This window comes from Lynx canadensis, chromosome A1, assembly GCF_007474595.2.
Source record: "Lynx canadensis isolate LIC74 chromosome A1, mLynCan4.pri.v2, whole genome shotgun sequence".
Lineage (NCBI taxonomy): Eukaryota > Metazoa > Chordata > Mammalia > Carnivora > Felidae > Lynx > Lynx canadensis.
This window is the reverse complement of record NC_044303.2, coordinates 66,983,655-67,003,496: the sequence shown is the minus strand read 5'-3', so window position 1 is coordinate 67,003,496 and position 19,842 is coordinate 66,983,655. Positions and strand designations below refer to the sequence as shown.

Below are 19,842 nucleotides of genomic sequence, written 5' to 3'. Positions count from 1 at the left end.
CTTTTGCTTGCTCAGTTTCAGTTATCTTAGGATGTGGTTTTATGAAATGATAAGGAGGCCATGCCTCAAAGGAAAACCCTTTGGCTACAAATAAGCCCAAGGAATGCACGTATTATTTTCAGGGTAATTCCCAGTCCATGGCAACAGGCTGATTTTCACCTGTCTCATGGATGCTGACTGTTGTTACCAGACACGACAGTATCCGGTGGTGCTTTGATTAGTGGTGAGAAAGTAAATAAAGAAGGCCTACACAGCGTGTGAGAGGCAACAGATAGGGTTAACCAAGTTTTTGATGATCTGCACTAAACAGGTTAGTAATCAGTAATAAGCAGTAATATCCAAGCTTCCTTATGTCCAGTGAAAACAGAGCTGTCCCTTTTGACTCTTTGGGCAGTTTCTGGAATATTCCCTCCCACCCCGTTTCACATGCATTGTCAGACGGGATCATCAGTGGGGGCAGTGAGAAGATAACCGGACTCTCCACAGTGAAGCGGTGCCTTCAACCTTGGCGCTCCCCAGTCCTAGACATGTGCAGGAATGAGCTCCGACAAGGTTGACGACAGGAGCTGGGTGTTCCCAACCAAAGGGATGCTGTAGGCTTCAGGCAGCATGGCTGGTGTGGACTAGGACACCTAGAACTAGGAAGCAAGCCACTCCAGCAGACTTTTGTGAGTGACCATGTGACATTCCATGATGGCAGGACAGTGACTCTTAGATTCCAGAAACGTTGTGTGGCATTGGTAGCATCCTTATTCCTTCCTTTTGAATGGAAACTGGAAAAATAACCTTTGATTTCTACTTGCTACCTGTCACTTTGTTCTTGTCTCTCGGCTTTGTATTTCACAGATTGTCCCCAGAAGCCTCCTTTTTCCGCAGTAAGTGAATGATGCTAGAATTTTCCCTGTTTGAAGTGCTTTGCCAGGCTTTGGTTGCAGTGGCAGAAAGCTGGCTTGATCTCCAGCTCAGTGAAGAGCACCTTCACATCAAACCTTTGCTCCTAAATGTACCATATAGATTTATTCCGAGGTTTGGTATTACAACATTTTGGTGGTAGTAGTTTCTTTTTATCATCTCATTCTTAGAAGTACTGCCACCTTGGAATGCGGGATTGTTTAGGGAAACAGCAGAGAAGGACAGAATTTGACAGACTCGTCAGCTGGTCATTCCTAAATCTTGTTTTTGGTCATTCCTAAGCCTTACCCATTTGCATTACCCATCAGCATTTGACCCACACATGTGAGCTTGAGTATCCCCTTAACCAGTGCGCCTTATTGCCGTTAGCAAAGTATGTCTGTGTGTTTAATGCTTCCCGTATGAGTATCTCCTGATAAATTTCAAGAAGCTCAGATTTTTCTCTCTGGGCCAGGGGTCTTTGTCCAAATCCTTAATGTTGTTTTGCAAAGCAGTTTACAGCCCCTCCCGTCCTTTCGAACCTGGCCCTGCTGTGTTCTCTTTCTTTCCTTAAAGAGAGAGTTAAAATTGCTTATTAAAACTGTCTGTTGTCTTTTGGTTCAGCTGGATGTTGGTGGCTTAGACTAAGGCGCCAGCAGTGGAAATGGTGAGATGGTTGGATTAAGGGCAGGTAAACGATGCTGTGATGGGAGGAGCCTGGGGTGTGAGGGAAGGGGCCTGAGATTTGGAGGAGTTGGGGAGACTGAGGGAGAAGTCAGTTTGGAGACAGGAAGCACAGGGTTCCTTTTAGAGTCCGTGACCATTGCTGGGAAGGACCTTACTTTCCATGGTGGGCTCTGTGTGTTCCTGTGGGGCTGCTGCTCCCACTCCCAGCTCCAGTGATGAGGGACCTTCAGTCCAGCCCCCCCCCCCCCCCGCCCCCGCTGAGAGCTCGTCAGGGACATCACGGGCAGGTGAACTTGGCCACCTGCTTACATCTTGGTCAGAGCTGGTTTTGGTTTGCTGACTCCTTTGACAGGGAATGGCAGGATCAGACCTCAGGGGATCCAAGTGGCACTCATTCCCTAGTTCATCATCGGGGAATCGTCCTCTGTGTTCCATCCACTCCAGGGAGAAGCCTTCTGTTTTATTCTAGAACTTCTGATTACTAGTTGGCTTTTAGTCTAGCAAAACACCATAAATAATGTTCCTTCTTGAACCTTTGATTTTTGGATCAATCTTTTTTTTTTTCTTGCTGGCTTTAGAAATACCCATTTCCTTTCCAAAAGCAAGTGATCATCTGTTCTGTTATTCTGAAAGCTTTAGGGACATAAAGACAAGTCACTCAGCAGCAAGGCCTCCTGCTCCAGAGGGTGGCGGTCGCTCACGGAGGGGCTGGGGAAGTGACGGATGCTAATGAAGGGCATAACCACAGCCTTGTCATCGTAAAGTCGTGTAATTGCACGCGCTCACGGTGTAATAATTACATTTTGTTGCACTGGTGAATACTTCTGCACAAAGACGTATGGATATGGTTTTGTTTACTGTAAGTAAATCAAACAAAAGGCTTGTTGGGAAACAACTGTGACCTAATTAATAGCTTTGTTTATGTGTTGGCTCTCCAAAGGGATTTACCCAGTTTTGGTTCATTAAGCGCCATTAATGTGTTAGGCTTAGAATTCTATTTTACAAAGATGTTCTCTCAATTTTAACTTTATTAAACATGATGTAGTCATAATGACAGCTAATTTAATCTTCCTCATTTGCTCAGTTGCCACAAAACAGTGGAGCAAGACAGACAAATTAGAAATCCTCTTTCTCCTAATACTCACCACTGTCTCTGCGTTAAAGACAGCTCTTCCCTGTAGTTTTAGGATTAGCTGGTTACTTGTGACCTGCCGTCTCTTCAGCCAGTGGCACAGCGTTTTTCTCTCGTCTCTGTGTCCCCTCAGTCCTCACTGCACCCCGGATTCTCCCTGGCAGCAGCAGCGAAGGAAACACCGGCAGACATACAGCTGGTGCAACAGCACTGCGTCTCTGCTCAGCATTTTCACTCCCAGGACTTAGGGGGTCTGGAGAAGGAAAGCCGGGGCTGAGACATCCAGATTCCACCTCTCTGCTTATGAGCCACCTTACAGTTTTCTAATCTTTACCTCTCATCCTAAACTCAAGCCTCTTTTCAGTAGAGTTTTCCCCAGAGAAATCAAACCCACACACTGCTGTCCCATACCCACCTGGGAGAGCACAAACACACCTCAGAGCTACCTGGAGTTTTATTTAAATTCAATTTTTCACCTTCATGGAACTTTTGATAAGCCTGTATCTCAGAACGTCACAGAAGAGAAAAGCTCCTTAAAAAAAATACACCAGGAGATTTCCACTCATGTTTTCAGAGGGAAAAATAACTAACATGAAGGTTGAAAGCACAATCCGGAAGAAGAAATACTTTGGGAAAGGAGGTGTGTGCTTCCATACAATAGCAGGAATTTGGGGAGCCGCTGTGGCAGTCGCTGTGACCTGGCCTTCATCTTCCCCAAGTCACAATGACTGACCATTTCAAGACCTAAGAAAGGGTTTTGAGTAACACTTGCCACCGTATCTTATCACAGAGAACCTCACAGCCATCCACCTTACCGGTGAGGGACCCAACCCAACTCCCAAGCTTGGAGAACTGTCCCTATGCCCCTTTGTCTCCAGGCCACCAAAAGCAGATGTCTGAAACTCAGATCTTCCCACTCTGCTTGCTGTTAAGTGGGATATGCCTCTGTTGCTTATTGCCGATCGAAAACTTCCAGGCATCTCTTTCCTGTTGTCAGGTTTCTTCCACCCTGTCCTGCACACCCCCTCCACACCCGCCTCTCCCTGCAGCCACCCCACCATCACTGATACAGCATCCTGGTGTTTAAAATGGATTAGATTATTTTGCAATGGGTCCATTTAATTTTTATATCTAGGACAGCTCCCTGCCATATCTGCAGATACACAGGCCTGATAAGCACATCTTCATGGAGTTTATGTAACTGACTGACTCATCCAATATAATGGATTTTTCCTTAACCAGCGAGAGCGCGCGAGTGATTTGAGGTTGGCGTTCCTGGAGAGATCCTGGCACCATAGGATTGCTCTCACACCAGTTTGAATGTGTGGTTTCATTTGTAGTTTAACTTGGGTTATAGGGGGCGCAGCGGGAGATCACAGGAGCCTTTTCTTACAGTTACGGAAGATGTTAAAGATAAAAACTCAAAATTATACCTGTTTTTCTGTACATAAAGAAAATGTGGAGGGGCGCCTGTGTGGCTCAGTCGGTTAAGCGTCCGACTCTTGATTTTGGCTCAGGTCATGATCTCAAGGTTCGTAAGATCTCCTGAGGTCTAGCCCCATGTTGGGCTCTGCGCTGACAGTGTGGAGCCAGCTTGGAATTCTCTGTCTCCTTCTCTCCCTGTCCCTCCCCTGCTTGTGTGTGAGCATGTGTGTGCTTGCTCGCTGTCTCAAACTAAATAAACATTTTTTAAAAATTGGAGTTGCTTTGTGTGCAGTTATCATAAAAGACCTGGAATCTTTGCTCAAACCAGTGAATGTAAAGGCAAAATGTGTACAGTTCTGTTCCAGGACTTTCCTCAGTCTGCGCCCCGAGGGGCTCTGTAGCGCCTGGCCTGAGTCCTGGCGGCTCCACACTCTTGTTTCTGCCAGTGCTTTTTTTTTTTTCTTCTTGCAGTATAGACACTTGCAGTCTTTCTTCTCTCTCTTAGTACAGGCTCCCAAATGTCAGGGGCTGTGGCTTAACTCTCTTGTGCCTCTTCCCCAGCATCTGTCATGATGACATGAATGCACTTAAGTATGCGATAAATGTTTGCTGAACAAATTCAGGAATTAATGAAAGTTTACTTATTTTCCTCAAATGTGTTTTTGCCACATATTACTTGTTCTTTATTAATCCTGAAAGTTTAGTAAAATTGGTTTTCTTTTTCTGTGAGTGTCTACCAGGCACACAGTAAATAATGTGAGCCCCAAGTATAATAAAAATGTAGTGGGGAATGTTTACATTTATAGGCATATTTTCTTAAGTTATACAAAGTTAATGTAAGGTATTATACATATAGAAAGGTATCTTAGAAAATTGAAGTTAGGGGCGCCTGGGTGGCTCAGTCGGTTAAGCATCCGATTTCAGCTCTGGTCATGATCTCACAGCTCATGAGTTCAAGCCCCACATTGGGGGTCTGTGCCGACAGCTCAGAGCCTGGAGCCTGCTTTGGATTCTGTGTCTGTCTATCTACCCCTCCCACATTCGTGCACGCGCTCTCTCTCTCTCTCTCTCTCTCTCTGTCTCAAACATTAGGGGAAAAAAAGAAAATTGAAGTTAAAATTCTCATCTCCCTTATATTGTATCTGATAATAAATAATCTAAATGTCTTTCTCTGGGAACGCACATGGAAAGAATAGCGGTTCGGACCTGTGTTTGAACCCCACTTCTGCCATCTACTGATTCCGTAGCCTCAGCTAAGTTACTTAACACTTCTGCACCCTCAGTCTTCATCTCTGGTTGTGAATTTCTGGACAGAATGTATCTTGCTCATCTTTGAATCTCCTATTCTTAAAACAGTGCTTTGATATTAGGTGTCAGTATTTCCTGGATGGATGGATGGGAGAATGGAGGTTAAGAAGGAAAAAATGACAAATAGGTGGTGGGTGGAAGGGAGGGAGGAAGGAAGGAAGGGAGGAAGGACATTATGTACCCTGTATACCTTGAGAATTAACAGCAATGTCTACAAAGCATGTAGTACAATGAGTGTTCAATCCACAGCTATTTTCTTCTTTTCCAAATTCAAAAGACCACTATTTTACTTACGAGGTGACTTTCTAAAATATTATCTTAAGGTAGTCATTCTTTGTTAAATTGCATTTATATTTAATACTCATAAGGCTCAAAGTATTCTGACCAAAATAAATTTTTTGGTCATTTATATTGTTAACTCTATTGCTTTTTAGGAGCATTAATTTTTTTTCTGGCTCTGCCTTTTCAGACACTGGTCAGTTCTGAGAACTGCTCATCTAGTGGCATTTGTGTATTTTCAGACGGTAGGAGAGAAAATGGAAAAATGTGCTGTTCATTCAAATTTGAGTAAAGTAGGAAGTTGGACAAGGACGAAATACCAGTAGTTTCATTCCATTAAAAATTACATACAGTCTTGATAGTTGGAGAACTTTTCCACCAGCTCTGGTGATTTTTAAAAGTTGTTGCTTTTGCAGAATATCAGGTTCTTCATTGTATGAAGTAATTTGATTCGCTTATTTACTTAGTCTTCAGCATGAGAGAAACCTGTATTTTAAAATTGGTTTTTTTCTTCTTCTTCAACATCAGGAGGAGTGGCTATGCTCTGTAATGCTATGCTTAAGTAAAATTACACATTTGGGGCATCTAAATTGGATGCCAAATTATAGGACGTTTTAATTATTATGTGGATGTGACAGATTCAATTATTCTTGAACTCTTTTGAGAAAGCTGCCCTTAGCAGTGATTCACAGTAGTAAACAAAAGATTAACAGGAAAATGCCCGTTATGAGACTTAATAAATGTTTCCGATTAAATACCACGGGACAGAATTAACTGCAATACCTAGATGTGGACAAACAGCCTGTGTCCGGCTTAAGAGTTTCAGCATATTCCCTTAAGATAAATTTACTCTAAATACAGCCTAAATGAAGAACTAAGTACCACTTAACATCAGAACTGTTTTCCTAGGTACATCATCTGGGCCAATGGTTTCAGACTCTTTTCTTCCCTCCCAAACCATTAACCAGAGCTACTAATAAGTAGAAATGCAGAGTTAAGAGCCCCTTCCTCTCCCTTTCAATTTCCAATTAGTGGACATATTAATGAGCAATAAAATGGCTTGAAAGGCAGGCAGCCGAAGAAAGAGAGAAAAGGAAGCAGGAAAGATACTTGTGCAAACAGATACTCAGATCCTCTACAATTGAGATTGGGCTGCCCCCGTGTGCTGTGCAGGCCATGATCGCTGGAATTTGGAGCTCAATTTCTTAATTACTTCTTTAGTCTTATCCAGAGAGAAAATTGGATTTCTAGAGATTTCTTCTGTGCAGAGCAATTATGCTAAAGCTGCTTAGGGAGCAGCTCTTTTAGCCAGCCTTTCACTCCCAGAATAATAAGCTCCCACCAAAGCCAACTTCAGGATGCACCTTAATCTCGCTGACGGGTATTTTGTCCCCTCTTACCAGCTGACATATTCCAGGACCCTAAAGAAATTCCAGAAGCATTTACTCCTTTTCCAGATATTGCTCAGATTCTGTCAGACCAGCTTAGCAGCTAATTTGCTCTCAGGTCACTGCCATCTGGCCTGGATGACATCACCCTACTTTTTCATAAATTGAGTTTGATTTTCCTAAATCAAGAAATTTCCCAACTCTGAATGTATGTATAAATAACCCTCAAAGCTCAGAGTCTGAGAGCTAAAAGCACTAATAACAACCCCAAAAGCCTTTGGCAGAATATAAAACGCCACAGGACTGCTGAGTGCCCATAATCATAGTCTAAAACTTTCATTTTCTTCCTTTCCTATAACATTATAATAATAAAAGGTCGGGCTAGGCCTTTGTCTGCCTAGTAAAACAGGGTAATCAAACCGTTTAAACACCAGGCAGGCCTACCACCCAAATGGATTCTCTCTATTCTCCTTCTCCGGCCCCTTTCCGAAATATTGTCTGGCTTATAATATGTTACTGCAAAACATTGTGTGCTAATGGGTTTCTTTCTGCTGATTAACAGGTTTTGGATTCAGGAAGACTGAAAGAATATGATGAACCGTATGTTTTGCTGCAGAATGAAGAGAGCCTGTTTTACAAGATGGTGCAGCAGCTGGGCCAGGCAGAAGCCGCTGCCCTCATCGAAACAGCAAAACAGGTAAGCGGGCCGTGAGGAGCGGTAATTAAAGCTCATCTCAGCCCTTCACTCCTCGCAATCTGGCACGAGGGGTGCTCTAACAAGCACCCTGTGCCCTTCTCAATTATAAGCCTTCGGAGACAACGCTTCACGACTGGGTCTTAACAACACGTCCCAGGTTGAAGTCAGGTCTGCTGAGAATGGGCAGAATCGGTGGGGGAGTGGGGGTGCCCCAGGTGCGCATGCTCGCGTGCGCAGGCACGTGGGGGCGCTGCGGGGCGCAAGCACCTGTGCCCAAGAGGAGTGAGAGATCCGATTCTAGAGAGATGTCACATGTTGAACTCCATGCTTTCAGATTCTCATGTGGCACAGAACTTCCACATTTTGCAGGCCTGTTACATTTCATTCTAATCGGCGCTCACATTTGAGTTGCAAATACGGTCAAGGCACATCCAGGAAATTTTGAGAGTTTGAGAAAAAAAGAATGTGGGATGTTGTCCATTGGGTCTAGAAATATCTAGCAGGGAAATGTGTAGGTTGCTTTTCTGTTTTATAATTTGCAAAGAAAACCACATGATACGCTTCTTGCCCAGGTTTCTCCCTAATTCGTGGTGGTTTAGAAGAAGGCCTAGTTACCCCTTGTGCTTCCTCTGCCTTCTAGATGATGAAACGGTCATTGGGATGATCAAGAATCTATGTTACCTTGGGGCGCCAGGCTCATGCTCACTCTCCCAAAAATAAACATTGAAATTAAAAAAAAAAAAAAAGAATCTCTGCCACCTTAACGCTATAGTCTGAGTGGTGCTTGGAGATGTACAAAGCATTTTCACAGAGATGATGTGTGTGCAAGTACTAAGCACTGTACGTGGTGCTGATGTTCAGTGAATAACATTCAGAGTCGGAGGTGGGAGGGAGGGGAGGGTGGGTGAAGGGTATTGAAGAGGGCATCTTTTGGGATGAGCACTGAGTGTTGTATGGAAACCAATTTGACAATAAATTTCATATATTAAGAAAATAAATTAAAAAAAAACATTCAGATTATCTGGTATCTTTCCAATAAGTAATGTATCTTCTCATTCTACACGTGTGATATGAAAACTGCGGCCTGGCTTAAGGGACTTAGCCAATGTCCTGCAGCCACCTGTAACTCTTTCTGATACAAGGTGGGAGTTGGCTTGATGGAAGGAAGAAAGGGAAGTCAGGTGTTCTTGCCCCTTGAGGTGTGTGGTTGGGATGGCATGGGATCAGTAGTCTTGAAGCTCCCCATCAGAACTATTTCTCCCTGGGCATTATAATCATAGGTGCATTTTTCTGTTCATCCTTTTCTGCATTTCCCAGATTTTCACTGCAAGAGAAAATTACTTGTGTAATATCTTAAGTGTCTATTAAAGACAACAGGAGAAAATCTGTCCCAGTATCTAACAGCCCTTGTGTGTGAGAAATTTATCCAAAACACAGCTTAAGTTCTCTTCTGTCACTGTTTTGTCTCATCCCTCCAACTCAGAAATAAAGAGCTATAACTGCCACTGTTCGTAGAACATTTCTTCAAATGCTGCTTCATCCTCAAAAACCATTCGGTAAATGTGTATGTGTGCCCGCAGTATCGTGCTGGGGACTAACAAACGTGTCAGATGTATTTCTTAGATATCCCCAGTATAATAAACCCAAGAGCTGAGAAGAGCAGAGATGCTCTGTTTATGTGCTGAGCAATTTGGAGGTGCGGGATGAGGCTCTGACACTCATTGTGCACCGTGTGTGATGTAGGTTCTCTTGTCTTGGTGCTGGTGTAAGAGGCTGGGAATCTGAAGGGCGCCTGCGTGGCTCAGTCGGTTAAGCATCCGACTTCAGCTCAGGTCATGATCCCACAGTTCGTGGGTTCGAGCCTCACATTGGGCTCTGTGCTGACAGCCTGAAGCCTGCTTTGGATTCTGTGTCTCCTTGTCTCTCTGCCCCTCCCCACTTGCACTGTCTGTCTCTCAAAAATAAACATTAAAAAAAAAAAGGCTGAGACTTTGAGAGGGGAAGGAAATTGCTCAGAGTCACACAGCTGGCTGGATAATTGGCAGAATCAGAGTTTACACCCAGGGTCAGGGATGAGGAAATCTGAATTCTGAACTTTTCGTAAGTACTTCCATCGTACGTGAATGTAGAGAAGCCAGTGTACTGCTTTCAGGGCTGAAATGCAGAGACTTTCACCAACTGGATGTCTCCCAGTCGGTGCTTCTTCCCTCGGAAGACCCAGGCAGTCAGTCATTGGGGATCCCCTGTATAATCTGCTCGTAAAACAGCCAGGAATCTTACAAACCCCTTTGTTCTCTGACCTCAGGCATTTCACATCAAACAGATGTGTCCCCACCTACGTGTCAAAGCCTCCGTTTTAAAAATCTGTTATCGTTGTGTATCATCAAGACGTTGAGTAATGACAAATAAATCACAGATGGGTCCAGATAACAGAAGATGGTATAGTTCAACACCCTCTTTTTACAAATAGGAAGCTAAGGCCCCTTAGAAGTAAGGTGGTCCTATATATAGATAACTTACGTTAGCTCTCATTTGCAGCAGACACAGAATTAGACATCTGCTCTTTTAAGAAATGTTTTAACCAAGTGTGACATACGTACAGAAATGCTCAGAGGTTGCAATTAGAAACCTCGGGATTCCTGGTCCTGTAATCTTGCACCTAACATAATAATATTAACGGTGCTACATTCGTATAGCTCTGTATCATTTATCTTACGTGGTTCTCACATGTGTGAGTTCACTTAATCCTCCTGGTGGTTCTTTCTTATCCCACTTCATGGACAAGGAGACTGGGTTGAGGACTCACCTAAGGTCACAGAGCTGGTCAGTGGAGAGCAGAGGGCTAATTGCTGGGTGAAGCTGAGAGTTGCTGTGGTCCACATGTCCAATTTCAAAACCCTGCTCCTTTTCTCATGTGGAATCCAACATGGGGCCAGGTTTACATAATGGCAGCACATCCCTCTGGGATCTCAGAGGCTCAGGTCACCTCTCTGGAAAGACGTAAGGAAATACGTATCCCAGTTGAGTATCTTCTTGACATCACTTCTGCACATGCTTGGACGTCTTAGAGCAGGCTGTCAGATTGTCAACTTTTTAAATGTGCAGCCATCAAATATCAAAGCATCACTGAGAATAATGACAGTAGGAAGATGGGTGTAAGTTAACAAGCTTTCGGCTCCTGACAGGTTGGAATCCGTTTCTTTGAAAAGAAAATGCAACATTTAGAAAAAGGTACTTCCACGTCAACGTTGTCTTGACCACATAGTTGTTTCTCTTCAAATGTTGGTATAGGCAAGCGTAATTACTCTCGTTGACCCTCAGAGATGATCTGTGGAATAGTAGAGAAAGTACTTTTTAGGTACATAAAGCGGGGAGGTGCGTTAGTCTTCTAGGGGCTACCCCATCAAAGTATACAGAATAGGTGTCTTAAAACCACAGCAATTTGTTCCTCACGGTTCTGGAAGCTGGAGTTTTGAAATCAAGGTATCGACAGGGTTGGTTTCCTCTGAAATATCGCTCCTTGGCTTGTCGATGACCATCTTCTTTGTCTTAGTGTGGTCTGCCCTCTGTGTGTGCCTTAGTGCTAAACTCCTCATACAAGGGCACCAGTCAGATTAGATTAGGACCCACCTCTGTGACCTCATTTTAACTTAACTGACCCTATCTCCACATACAATCACATTCTGAGACACTGAAGGCTTAGGACTTCAACATACAAATCTCGAGGGGACACAGTTCAGCCCATAACCGAGGTGAATCTTGTCATTCATTCTCCTCCATGATGAAGCAGACCTAATTGAGGTTTTTTGGAGTTCCTTTGTTCCCAGTATATAACAGGTGCCATTTTATCTATTGGTGAAATCACCAGCTATAACCCCAAAGTTAGGAAATCCTGATAATCCTATGTTCTAGGAGCCTGGACCAGTTTGAATTGGTAGAAACGCTTAGCAGCCCCATGGCCCCGTATGTCTCCTGAGGTCTCTGAGCTGCCTGTTCCTCACTTGTGCTGGGGTTACAGCAAGGCCTGGCTACAAGGATCAGATGAGACACTGTATGCTTACCTGCTTTGAAGAATGCAGAGCCTTTTACAAATACAAGAGTTTTCCCTCTCAACTACGAAAGGGGATTGGTTTTTTAAAGGCTGTGGATTGAACCATTACCTCCCTAAAATAACAAATGAAGTACCCAAAGTTCTTCTAGGTAAGCTTTAGAAACTCTAAATTTGTTTTTAGTAATAAGTTTTTTTTAACAGTTGATATAAACTAATGCTATAAAACTCAAAAACTTCACAGTTTTTTAAAATGATTGTTTGAGCTTATAAATAAAAGGTAAGTCATCCACCCACTCTTCAGGACAGAGCTCTGACACCTGTGTTGACCCTTCTGCTGATACAGCCCATTTGTCAACACAGACTTGTGCATATATACTTTCTGTTTTGTGAGCACAAGTGACAGCTGTTTCTTACTTCTTTCAGTTAATGTATCTCATATTATATCAGTGTATATAATTATCTTTTTTTAAAAGTTGATTTGTTTTGAGAAAGAGCACAAGTGGGGGAAGAACAGAGAGAAAGAGAAAGAGAATCCCACGGAGGCCCCGATGTGGGGCTTGAACTCACAAACCGTGAGATCATGACCTGAGCCAAAATCAAGAGTCAGACGCTTAATCGACTGAGCCACCCAGGCGCCCCTGGTTATGTCATTCTTTTTAATGGCTACATAGTATTTATGCTTTCTCCACTCTCTTCTCCCCATTTTTTCCTTCTAATTAAGTTGTTACAGTTTAGTTTTCTTTTCCCAAAGAATGAGCTGGTAGATTTACTTACTGATTCTTGTACTCTATGTTCCAGTTTATCACTTTCTGCTTTTATATGTGTTAATACCGTCTTTGGTTTATTTTATTGTGGTTTCTTGAATGCATTTGTTTTCATTCGTTCTTGTTCATTAATATAAATATTTTAAGGCAGTCAACTTTTCTCGGAAGACTGTTCTAGCTATATGCTATGCTATACGCTACTGGGTTCTGGTATGCAGTGCTTTTGTCATAGTTAAGTTTTCAAATACAAATCTAAAGTTTTGTTTTCTTTTTTCTTTTTTTAAATTTTTTAGAGAGAGACAGAGCATGAGTGGGGGAGGAGCAGAGAGAGAGAGAGAGGGAGACACAGAATCCAAAGCAGGCTTCAGGCTCTGAGCTGTCAGCACAGAGCCCGATGTGGGGCTTGAACCCATGAACCGTGAGATCATGACCTGAGTCGAAGTTGGACACTTAACCGACTGACCACTCAGGCGCCCCTAAAATTTTATTTTCAATTTTCTCTTTGGCTCAAAAATTGAGAAAGGGGCCTTTAAAACTTCCTGGTGGTGGGGGTTTGTTTTTTTTTTATGTTTTCTAGTTTACTCATCAGTGTTGATTTGCATTGCCTTGTGATCATAGAGTTGTCTATGCTGTTTCCACCCAGAAACAGTATTTGTTAATACTTTTCTTGTGTTCTAGTGCATAGTCAACTTTTGTGAATGTTTTTCGCGTGTTTAAAAAGATGGACTAGTGTTTGTTTACAGTATAGCATTTAATGACTTTTAATTAGATTTACTTTAGTAATTATTTAGATCTTCTCCTTATTTTGGTCCATTTGATGTGACACATTATGTTAGTCTTATATTATTACAACCTTTCACTTTATAGTTCCTGTCATTTTTGCTTTGCTTGTCATTTTGGTTTTTAATTTTTATGTTCTCATTTTTTAGTCCACAGATATTCTTGACTTGGGTCTTCACTGTGAATTATATTTTCTTCTATTTTAAAGTGCTTTTCTTTCTTGGCTTCATTTAATGCACCTGGCCCTGAATGCAGGCAAGCTGGTTCAAAATTTCAGTTGAGTCTCCTGCTTTTCCCTTTGTTTTCATTCACCTGGTGTATCTTAGTCTTTTAGTATCAGATTACAGAAATATTTCCTGTAAATGGCATATAGTTCAGTTAGCTCTGAGATTTAATCTTAGTCCTCCTTTTTTTAACAGATGAGTTTAGTCCATTTACATTTATTGAGAATCACCACACTTCTATTATGTTTTCAGCTTTTAGTGTTCCTTTTTTTTAACCTTTTATTTTTTTTTTTTTTTTTTTTTTTTTTTTTTTTTTTCAACGTTTATTTATTTTTGGGACAGAGAGAGACAGAGCATGAACGGGGGAGGGGCAGAGAGAGAGGCAGACACAGAATCGGAAACAGGCTCCAGGCTCCGAGCCATCAGCCCAGAGCCTGACGCGGGGCTCGAACTCCCGGACCGCGAGATCGTGACCTGGCTGAAGTCGGACGCTTAACCGACTGCGCCACCCAGGCGCCCCTAACCTTTTAATTAGTATGTATTTTTTTTAAGATTAAAAAAAAATTAATTGATCTCTACCCAACATGAGGCTGGAACACAACCCCAAGATCAAGAGTCTCAATCTCTACTGACTAAGCCAGCCAAGTGCCTCTATTTATTTTTCTTTGCTCATTGTTTTATGTGTGTACCTTCCATTTCTCCTGGGAACACTTTATTATTATTGATTCCCCATTATGAACAATGACAACATCTCTTCCCTCTCTCCCTGTGCTCCCACCAGATTTTTGTTGTTTAGTTTTCCTTATTGTGTTTACTGTCAAATCTTTAAAATACTTAAACCTTTATTTTACTTGCTTACTTGTTTTATTTTTTTTTAATTTTTAACGTTTATTTATTTTTGAGACAGAGAGAGACAGAGCATGAATGGGGGAGGGTCAGAGAGAGAAGGAGACACAGAATCTGAAACAGGCTCCAGGCTCTGAGCTGTCAGCACAGAGCCCAATGTGGGGCCGTGAGATTGAGGCCAGCATTGGGTTCCATGCTGAACTGAGTGTGGAGCCTGCTTAAGATCCCTCTTTCTCTCTCTGTCCCTCTCCCCCTCTCCCCCTTTCATACTCTCTAAAATAAAAAAATAAAACTAAAAAAATGAGATAGAAAAGAATGGAATGGAAAGAAAAGAACAGTGTAACTGTCATAGTAATAGTAAATATTTCTTGGGTCTGTACTGAGTCTCAATGTAATATGAAATGTACTTACTCCTGATCTCATGGTTTGTGAGATCAGGCCCTGTGTTGGGCTCTACTTGGGATTCTTTCTGTCTCCTCTCTGTCCTTCTCCTGTTCATGTGCACACACGTGCTCACTTGTGCACATGCTCGCTCTCAAACGTTAAAAAAAAATGTACTTACTACTGTGGGTGACAGTCAAAACAAAAGGTTGGAAAACAGTGCTCTGTACCATCTTAAAGGAGGGTTTGTTGGAGTTAGAATCCCCCTGACTTAACTGTGTGTGTGTGTGTGTGTGTGTGTGTGTGTGTGTGTGTATAAAATTTGCTGCACCTCTAATTTAAATGCTTTGGCTATAAAATTCTTGGGTCCCACTTTCTTTCACTTAGTATGGTATAAATTTTGCTCTAAGGGTTCTCTCATTGTTTATTCATATGGAGCGGTCAAGTTAGACTTAACTTGATCTTCTTTCCTGAAGCCCAAAGGACTCTTTCTCAGTTTTGAAGGCCATTAGTTTTTCCTAGGGTATGATGTACCCTTTTGTTCCCTAGCTTCACGTCTTTTATTTCTGGAAGTTACTGGAATTGTAGCTTTGAAGTTCTCTTCCTTTGATTGGAGTCTCCTCTTTACACATATCTATCATGTATATGTTGTTTGTTCTTTATGTTATAAAGCTATTTTCTCCTTGATCCTTTTTAATTATTTTATTTTTTTAATGATTTTATTTATTTTTGAGAGAGAGAGAGAGACAGAGACAGAGCACGAGCTGGGGAGGGGCAGAGAGAGAGGGAGACACAGAATCCGAAGCAGGCTCCAGGCTCCGAGCTGCCAGAGCCCGACGTGGGGCTCAAACTCGTGAACTGTGAGATCATGATCTGAACTGAAGTCTAGACGCTTAACCGACGGAGCTACCCAGGCACCCCTTTAATTCTTTATTAACTTCTAATTATGCTTGCTTTCTCAATTCTGTCCCCCGCGTCTCATCCTGTTTCTCCAGTGGTTGCTGAACTACTTTGTGCTGCGTTCACACAGCTGCCCTTTCTGTGATGCTTCCCTGTTCTCCTCCATTCCACTCGTGGCCCCAGTCAGCTCCTGCTTCATCGTCTCATGTTGCTGTGCCACATTTCCAAACATTCAAATTTCTGTTGTCCACAGGTTGATTGTTCTGTATTTTCTTTGAGTGTATTACATTATATTTTTTTCACAGTTTCCGTTTGTTCAGTGAGTATTTATTTGACATGTGCTTATCTTGTTCCTTTTCCTTACTGTGTATTTTACAGATCCTGTACTACTACTATAATGTTGTTGGTTGTTGTTGTTGTTGTTATTCCTACCACTCATCTTTGAATTAAGTGAGTTTTTCCTAGACTATATTTTTATAGGATGATGGTGGCTAGGGCATTATTTCAGGCTAAAGGGAATTCTGTCTGCTTAACGTAGAAGTTCCTTATGACAGAGGGAGAGAATTGTGTGTGTGTGTGTGTGTGTGTGTGTGTGTGTATAAGCAAGAGAGAGAAATTGAAGATGCGTGTTCATTTAGCCTGTCCTCCTCCCTAGCCTGCAGAGATGGGCAGTTACTTGCATGTCAGTATCTCCCTTCTCCTAGGGCCTCATCAGTGTATATGCTTCAGGCAAAGATGGGGATTCTGGACATTCCTCATTGACTCACCTTGGAATTTGCCAGGTAGTTGGACAACTGTGCTCTCCCATGATTGCTGAGATCTCCGCTAGCTACTTCCTCTCTGTCTTACCACAGCCCCAGTGGATCCAGTTGCATATGGCAGCCCATCCGGATATCTTGCCGTTTGGGATTTCAGATGAGTCCTGATTTCATTAAAGATGGGCTTCTTTTTTATCTCGCGGTATCCTTGCTGTTTAGGGTGCTTTCTGAGACGATTAAGGGGAGGGAAAAATCCATTTCTGTTATCTTAAAAGCAGAGGTCTTCTCTAACTCTCTGGTACTCTTTAACCTCAACAACAGACCTGCCAGCGTGTACCTAACCAGAGTTAGGCCTGCCGTAAAGATGAGTTTGAGAGTTACTGGAATTGAGCTAGGGCCGTACAGTTTAGTGAGAGTGAACTGGCAAGAGTCTGGAGCCAGAAATCACCATGTTGAAGCAATGTAAATGAAAGGTCACTTGCTGGCTTTCACTCATGCATGGGCAGCTTTTATTGCTCTGTTGCTTTTAGTAAGATCTAATTCCATGATGGTTGCTTTATTGACAAGCCAGCATCCATTACTACACCTTGTTTGAGCCTCTGTTAGAGCAACTGTAATGAACCAGACCCAAGAGAAAGAGGGGAAGAGGGACAAGAAGCCCAGAACTCACTGGGCATACAGTCTGCTTGCCCTGATCTTTAACTTATATGGTATTGTTCCTTTTAACCTTCACAACTGTATTAAGCTGGCATTATTGCCCCTTTTAACAAATGGAGGAATTGACACCCAAGAGCCCAAGTGCCTGCTCAAAGTCAACAGTTAGTGAATATCAACTTTCATAGGCTTTTTTTTTTTTAAGTTTATTTCTTTTGAGTAGGAGGGAGGCAGAGAGAGAGAGAGAGAGAGAGAGAGAGAGAGAGACTCCCAATCAGGCTCCACACTGTCAGCGTGTGTCAGTGTGTCACTGTTAGCCCAGCGTGGGGCTCGAACCCACAGACCATGAGATCACCACCTGAGCCGAAATCAAGAGCCGCTTAACCGACTGAGCCACCCAAGTGCCCCCTTTCGTAGTCTGTTAACTGTCTTTCTGCCTCCCCGGTGACCATATTCACCGAATTAAAGGTGTCTCGGCTCCAACTCAGGGGATCTGTAAAGATAAAACCAAAACAGCCACAAAGGGCCTCCCAGCTGTTTTGTTTTCATCATTTAAGCGAGTGATGCTGCTACCTTCTGTGGACCGAGGGGCCACTTCTCGGAGCGGCTTCATAATCACACCCACCACTTCACTTCAGTCTGCAGTTTGTAGCCAGTAATTAGTTCCTATGAGGTAAGTCACTGTCTCACCTGAGAGGTGAGGCCGCCGGTATGGAGAGGGCTTGAGTGATTTCTCCAGGGTCAACAGTGAGTCCCAGGAAGAGTGGATGGAGATGGACCTCCCCATCCTAGGCTGAGCCTACGGCACGGGGACCCGTCACCCAACTGCCTTCATAACCCGCACCCTTCGTAACCCGGGAAGAGGAGGGCTCCTCTCTCGCGTGTGCTGTTAGCTGCAGTGTATTCCCGGCTGCGTCAACACATGAGGAGAAGAAGGGTCAAATCAAGGATTTTATACACAGGAAGCTCGCTTTCAGGGTTTAGTTTCAGGTGTCTCAGACCACGAAGCTAAGACCATTTCAGTGAAGTGTTGCCAATAATGACTTTCCTGTATAAAAAATTACATTCAGAGGGTGATAGGGAAAGGAATTGGCTTTTTTGGAGAGGACTACCAAGCAGTAGAAAATGAAAAGGTACTTTTATTCTTCTGTTTGTTTTTAGTTTCAACAAGATACCTCTTTTTTGGGAGTGCATAAATCTATAACTGTACAAAATATGGATAGCTTTAAATTAAAAAAATTTTTTTTTAATTAACACCCCCCAAAGGTATTTTTTTAAATACTTGTGTTATAATGGAAATAACTTCAGATTTCACCCAGTGAAGTCCAAACGTTCTTGGAGAAGGCCTCATTTTACTCCTTCAGTGACATTTTAATATACAATATTTCATATGTAATGTTAGTTTTGGAGTAGCAAGTCTGTAAGCAATAAGAGAAAAAGAAAGTACACTTAATCTGAAGCTAGATGTCCCAGCAATTTTCCTTTTTGTATGTGAAGCCCCTTCTCTCCCATGATAACTTTGTTGATAGCATCCACACATATATTTGGAGCCAGGTGTTGTAAAATAGATCCGGAATCGTGTGACTTAAGAGACCCAGCTCATGACACGTGTCAGCCTCAGATAGATGGTACATTTTCTGTTTTAAAGACTCAAACAAAACTTTTCACATTCTTCTTTGGGAAAAAAAAAAATTACATTTGAAGTCCTTTTTCACCCAAACACATTTTGAGATAAGAGCTCACAAGTCTTGACATTATTTCATTTTGTTACGCGCATCTGTCAAGGAACCGAGATATGATACAGCTACTAAAAACCGATGATTGTGGAACAGAGAAACTTGACAGCATTTCATTCCCTTTATGTTCTGATTATACATTTATCAGAAAACCTGTATCTCTTCTAGTTCAGCTAGAAATTGGTAGAATTCAAGAACTCAAAGGCCTGGCAAAGAACTGTCCTATTATTTGGTATCATCTTACATTTTAGAGAAGATGCTTGGTTGAGTCATTGTTAAAGCTTTTGCTTCTCTTTTCATTATTGTGGCCCACTATCCACAGATCACATTTCTATAGGCCCTATAACTGCTCTGCCGCACAAATTAAACGCGGGGATATTTCATACATATACGCCAGCATTTCAATGCTTGTCAATCAGAGTTTATAAAATATAGGGATTACAACCTGATATTAACATCCAAATCTATTGTGCTCATTTTATGTGTGAAAATGAGAAACCCTCGTGCAGACGCTATATTCCCCAGCCTCTTTGTCACCCTGTTTTTAATTTATCTCCAGGTTTTGAGTCAGTAAAATGATTTTGCTTTATCAATTTAATGTAGTGATAAAACATATCTACGAATCAGAACGATCAGAACCAAAGTGGATCTACAGGTTGTTTGACATTAAGCCCCCGCCCTGCCGAGGGCATTAATAGGGCTGCTTTCTTCACAGAAGGAATATATCGCTATTGTGGGTTTGTTTTTTTATGGTATTGTTTTTATTTTCATTATTTTTTTAAGTCTGTTTATTTTGAGAGAGAGAGCATGCACACAAGCAGGGAGGGGCAGAGAGAGAAGGAGAGAGAGAATCCCAAGCAGGCTCCATACTGTTAGCCTGACAGAGCCTGACAGAGCCTGACACGGGGCTCGAACACAGGAACTGTGAGATCGTGACCCGA

General features: G+C 42.4%; 1 protein-coding gene across 3 annotated transcripts in view; it reads left to right on the top strand.

The window, feature by feature from the left end:
• Positions 1-19,842, top strand: part of ABCC4 (ATP binding cassette subfamily C member 4) — a 263,778-nt gene that overhangs the window by 241,937 nt on the left and 1,999 nt on the right. For all 3 annotated transcript variants that reach the window (XM_030312762.1, XM_030312755.1, XM_030312770.1), the window contains one exon: positions 7,673-7,807. In XM_030312762.1, the coding sequence (XP_030168622.1) occupies positions 7,673-7,807 (135 nt within the window). The remainder of the gene's footprint in view (positions 1-7,672; positions 7,808-19,842) is intronic.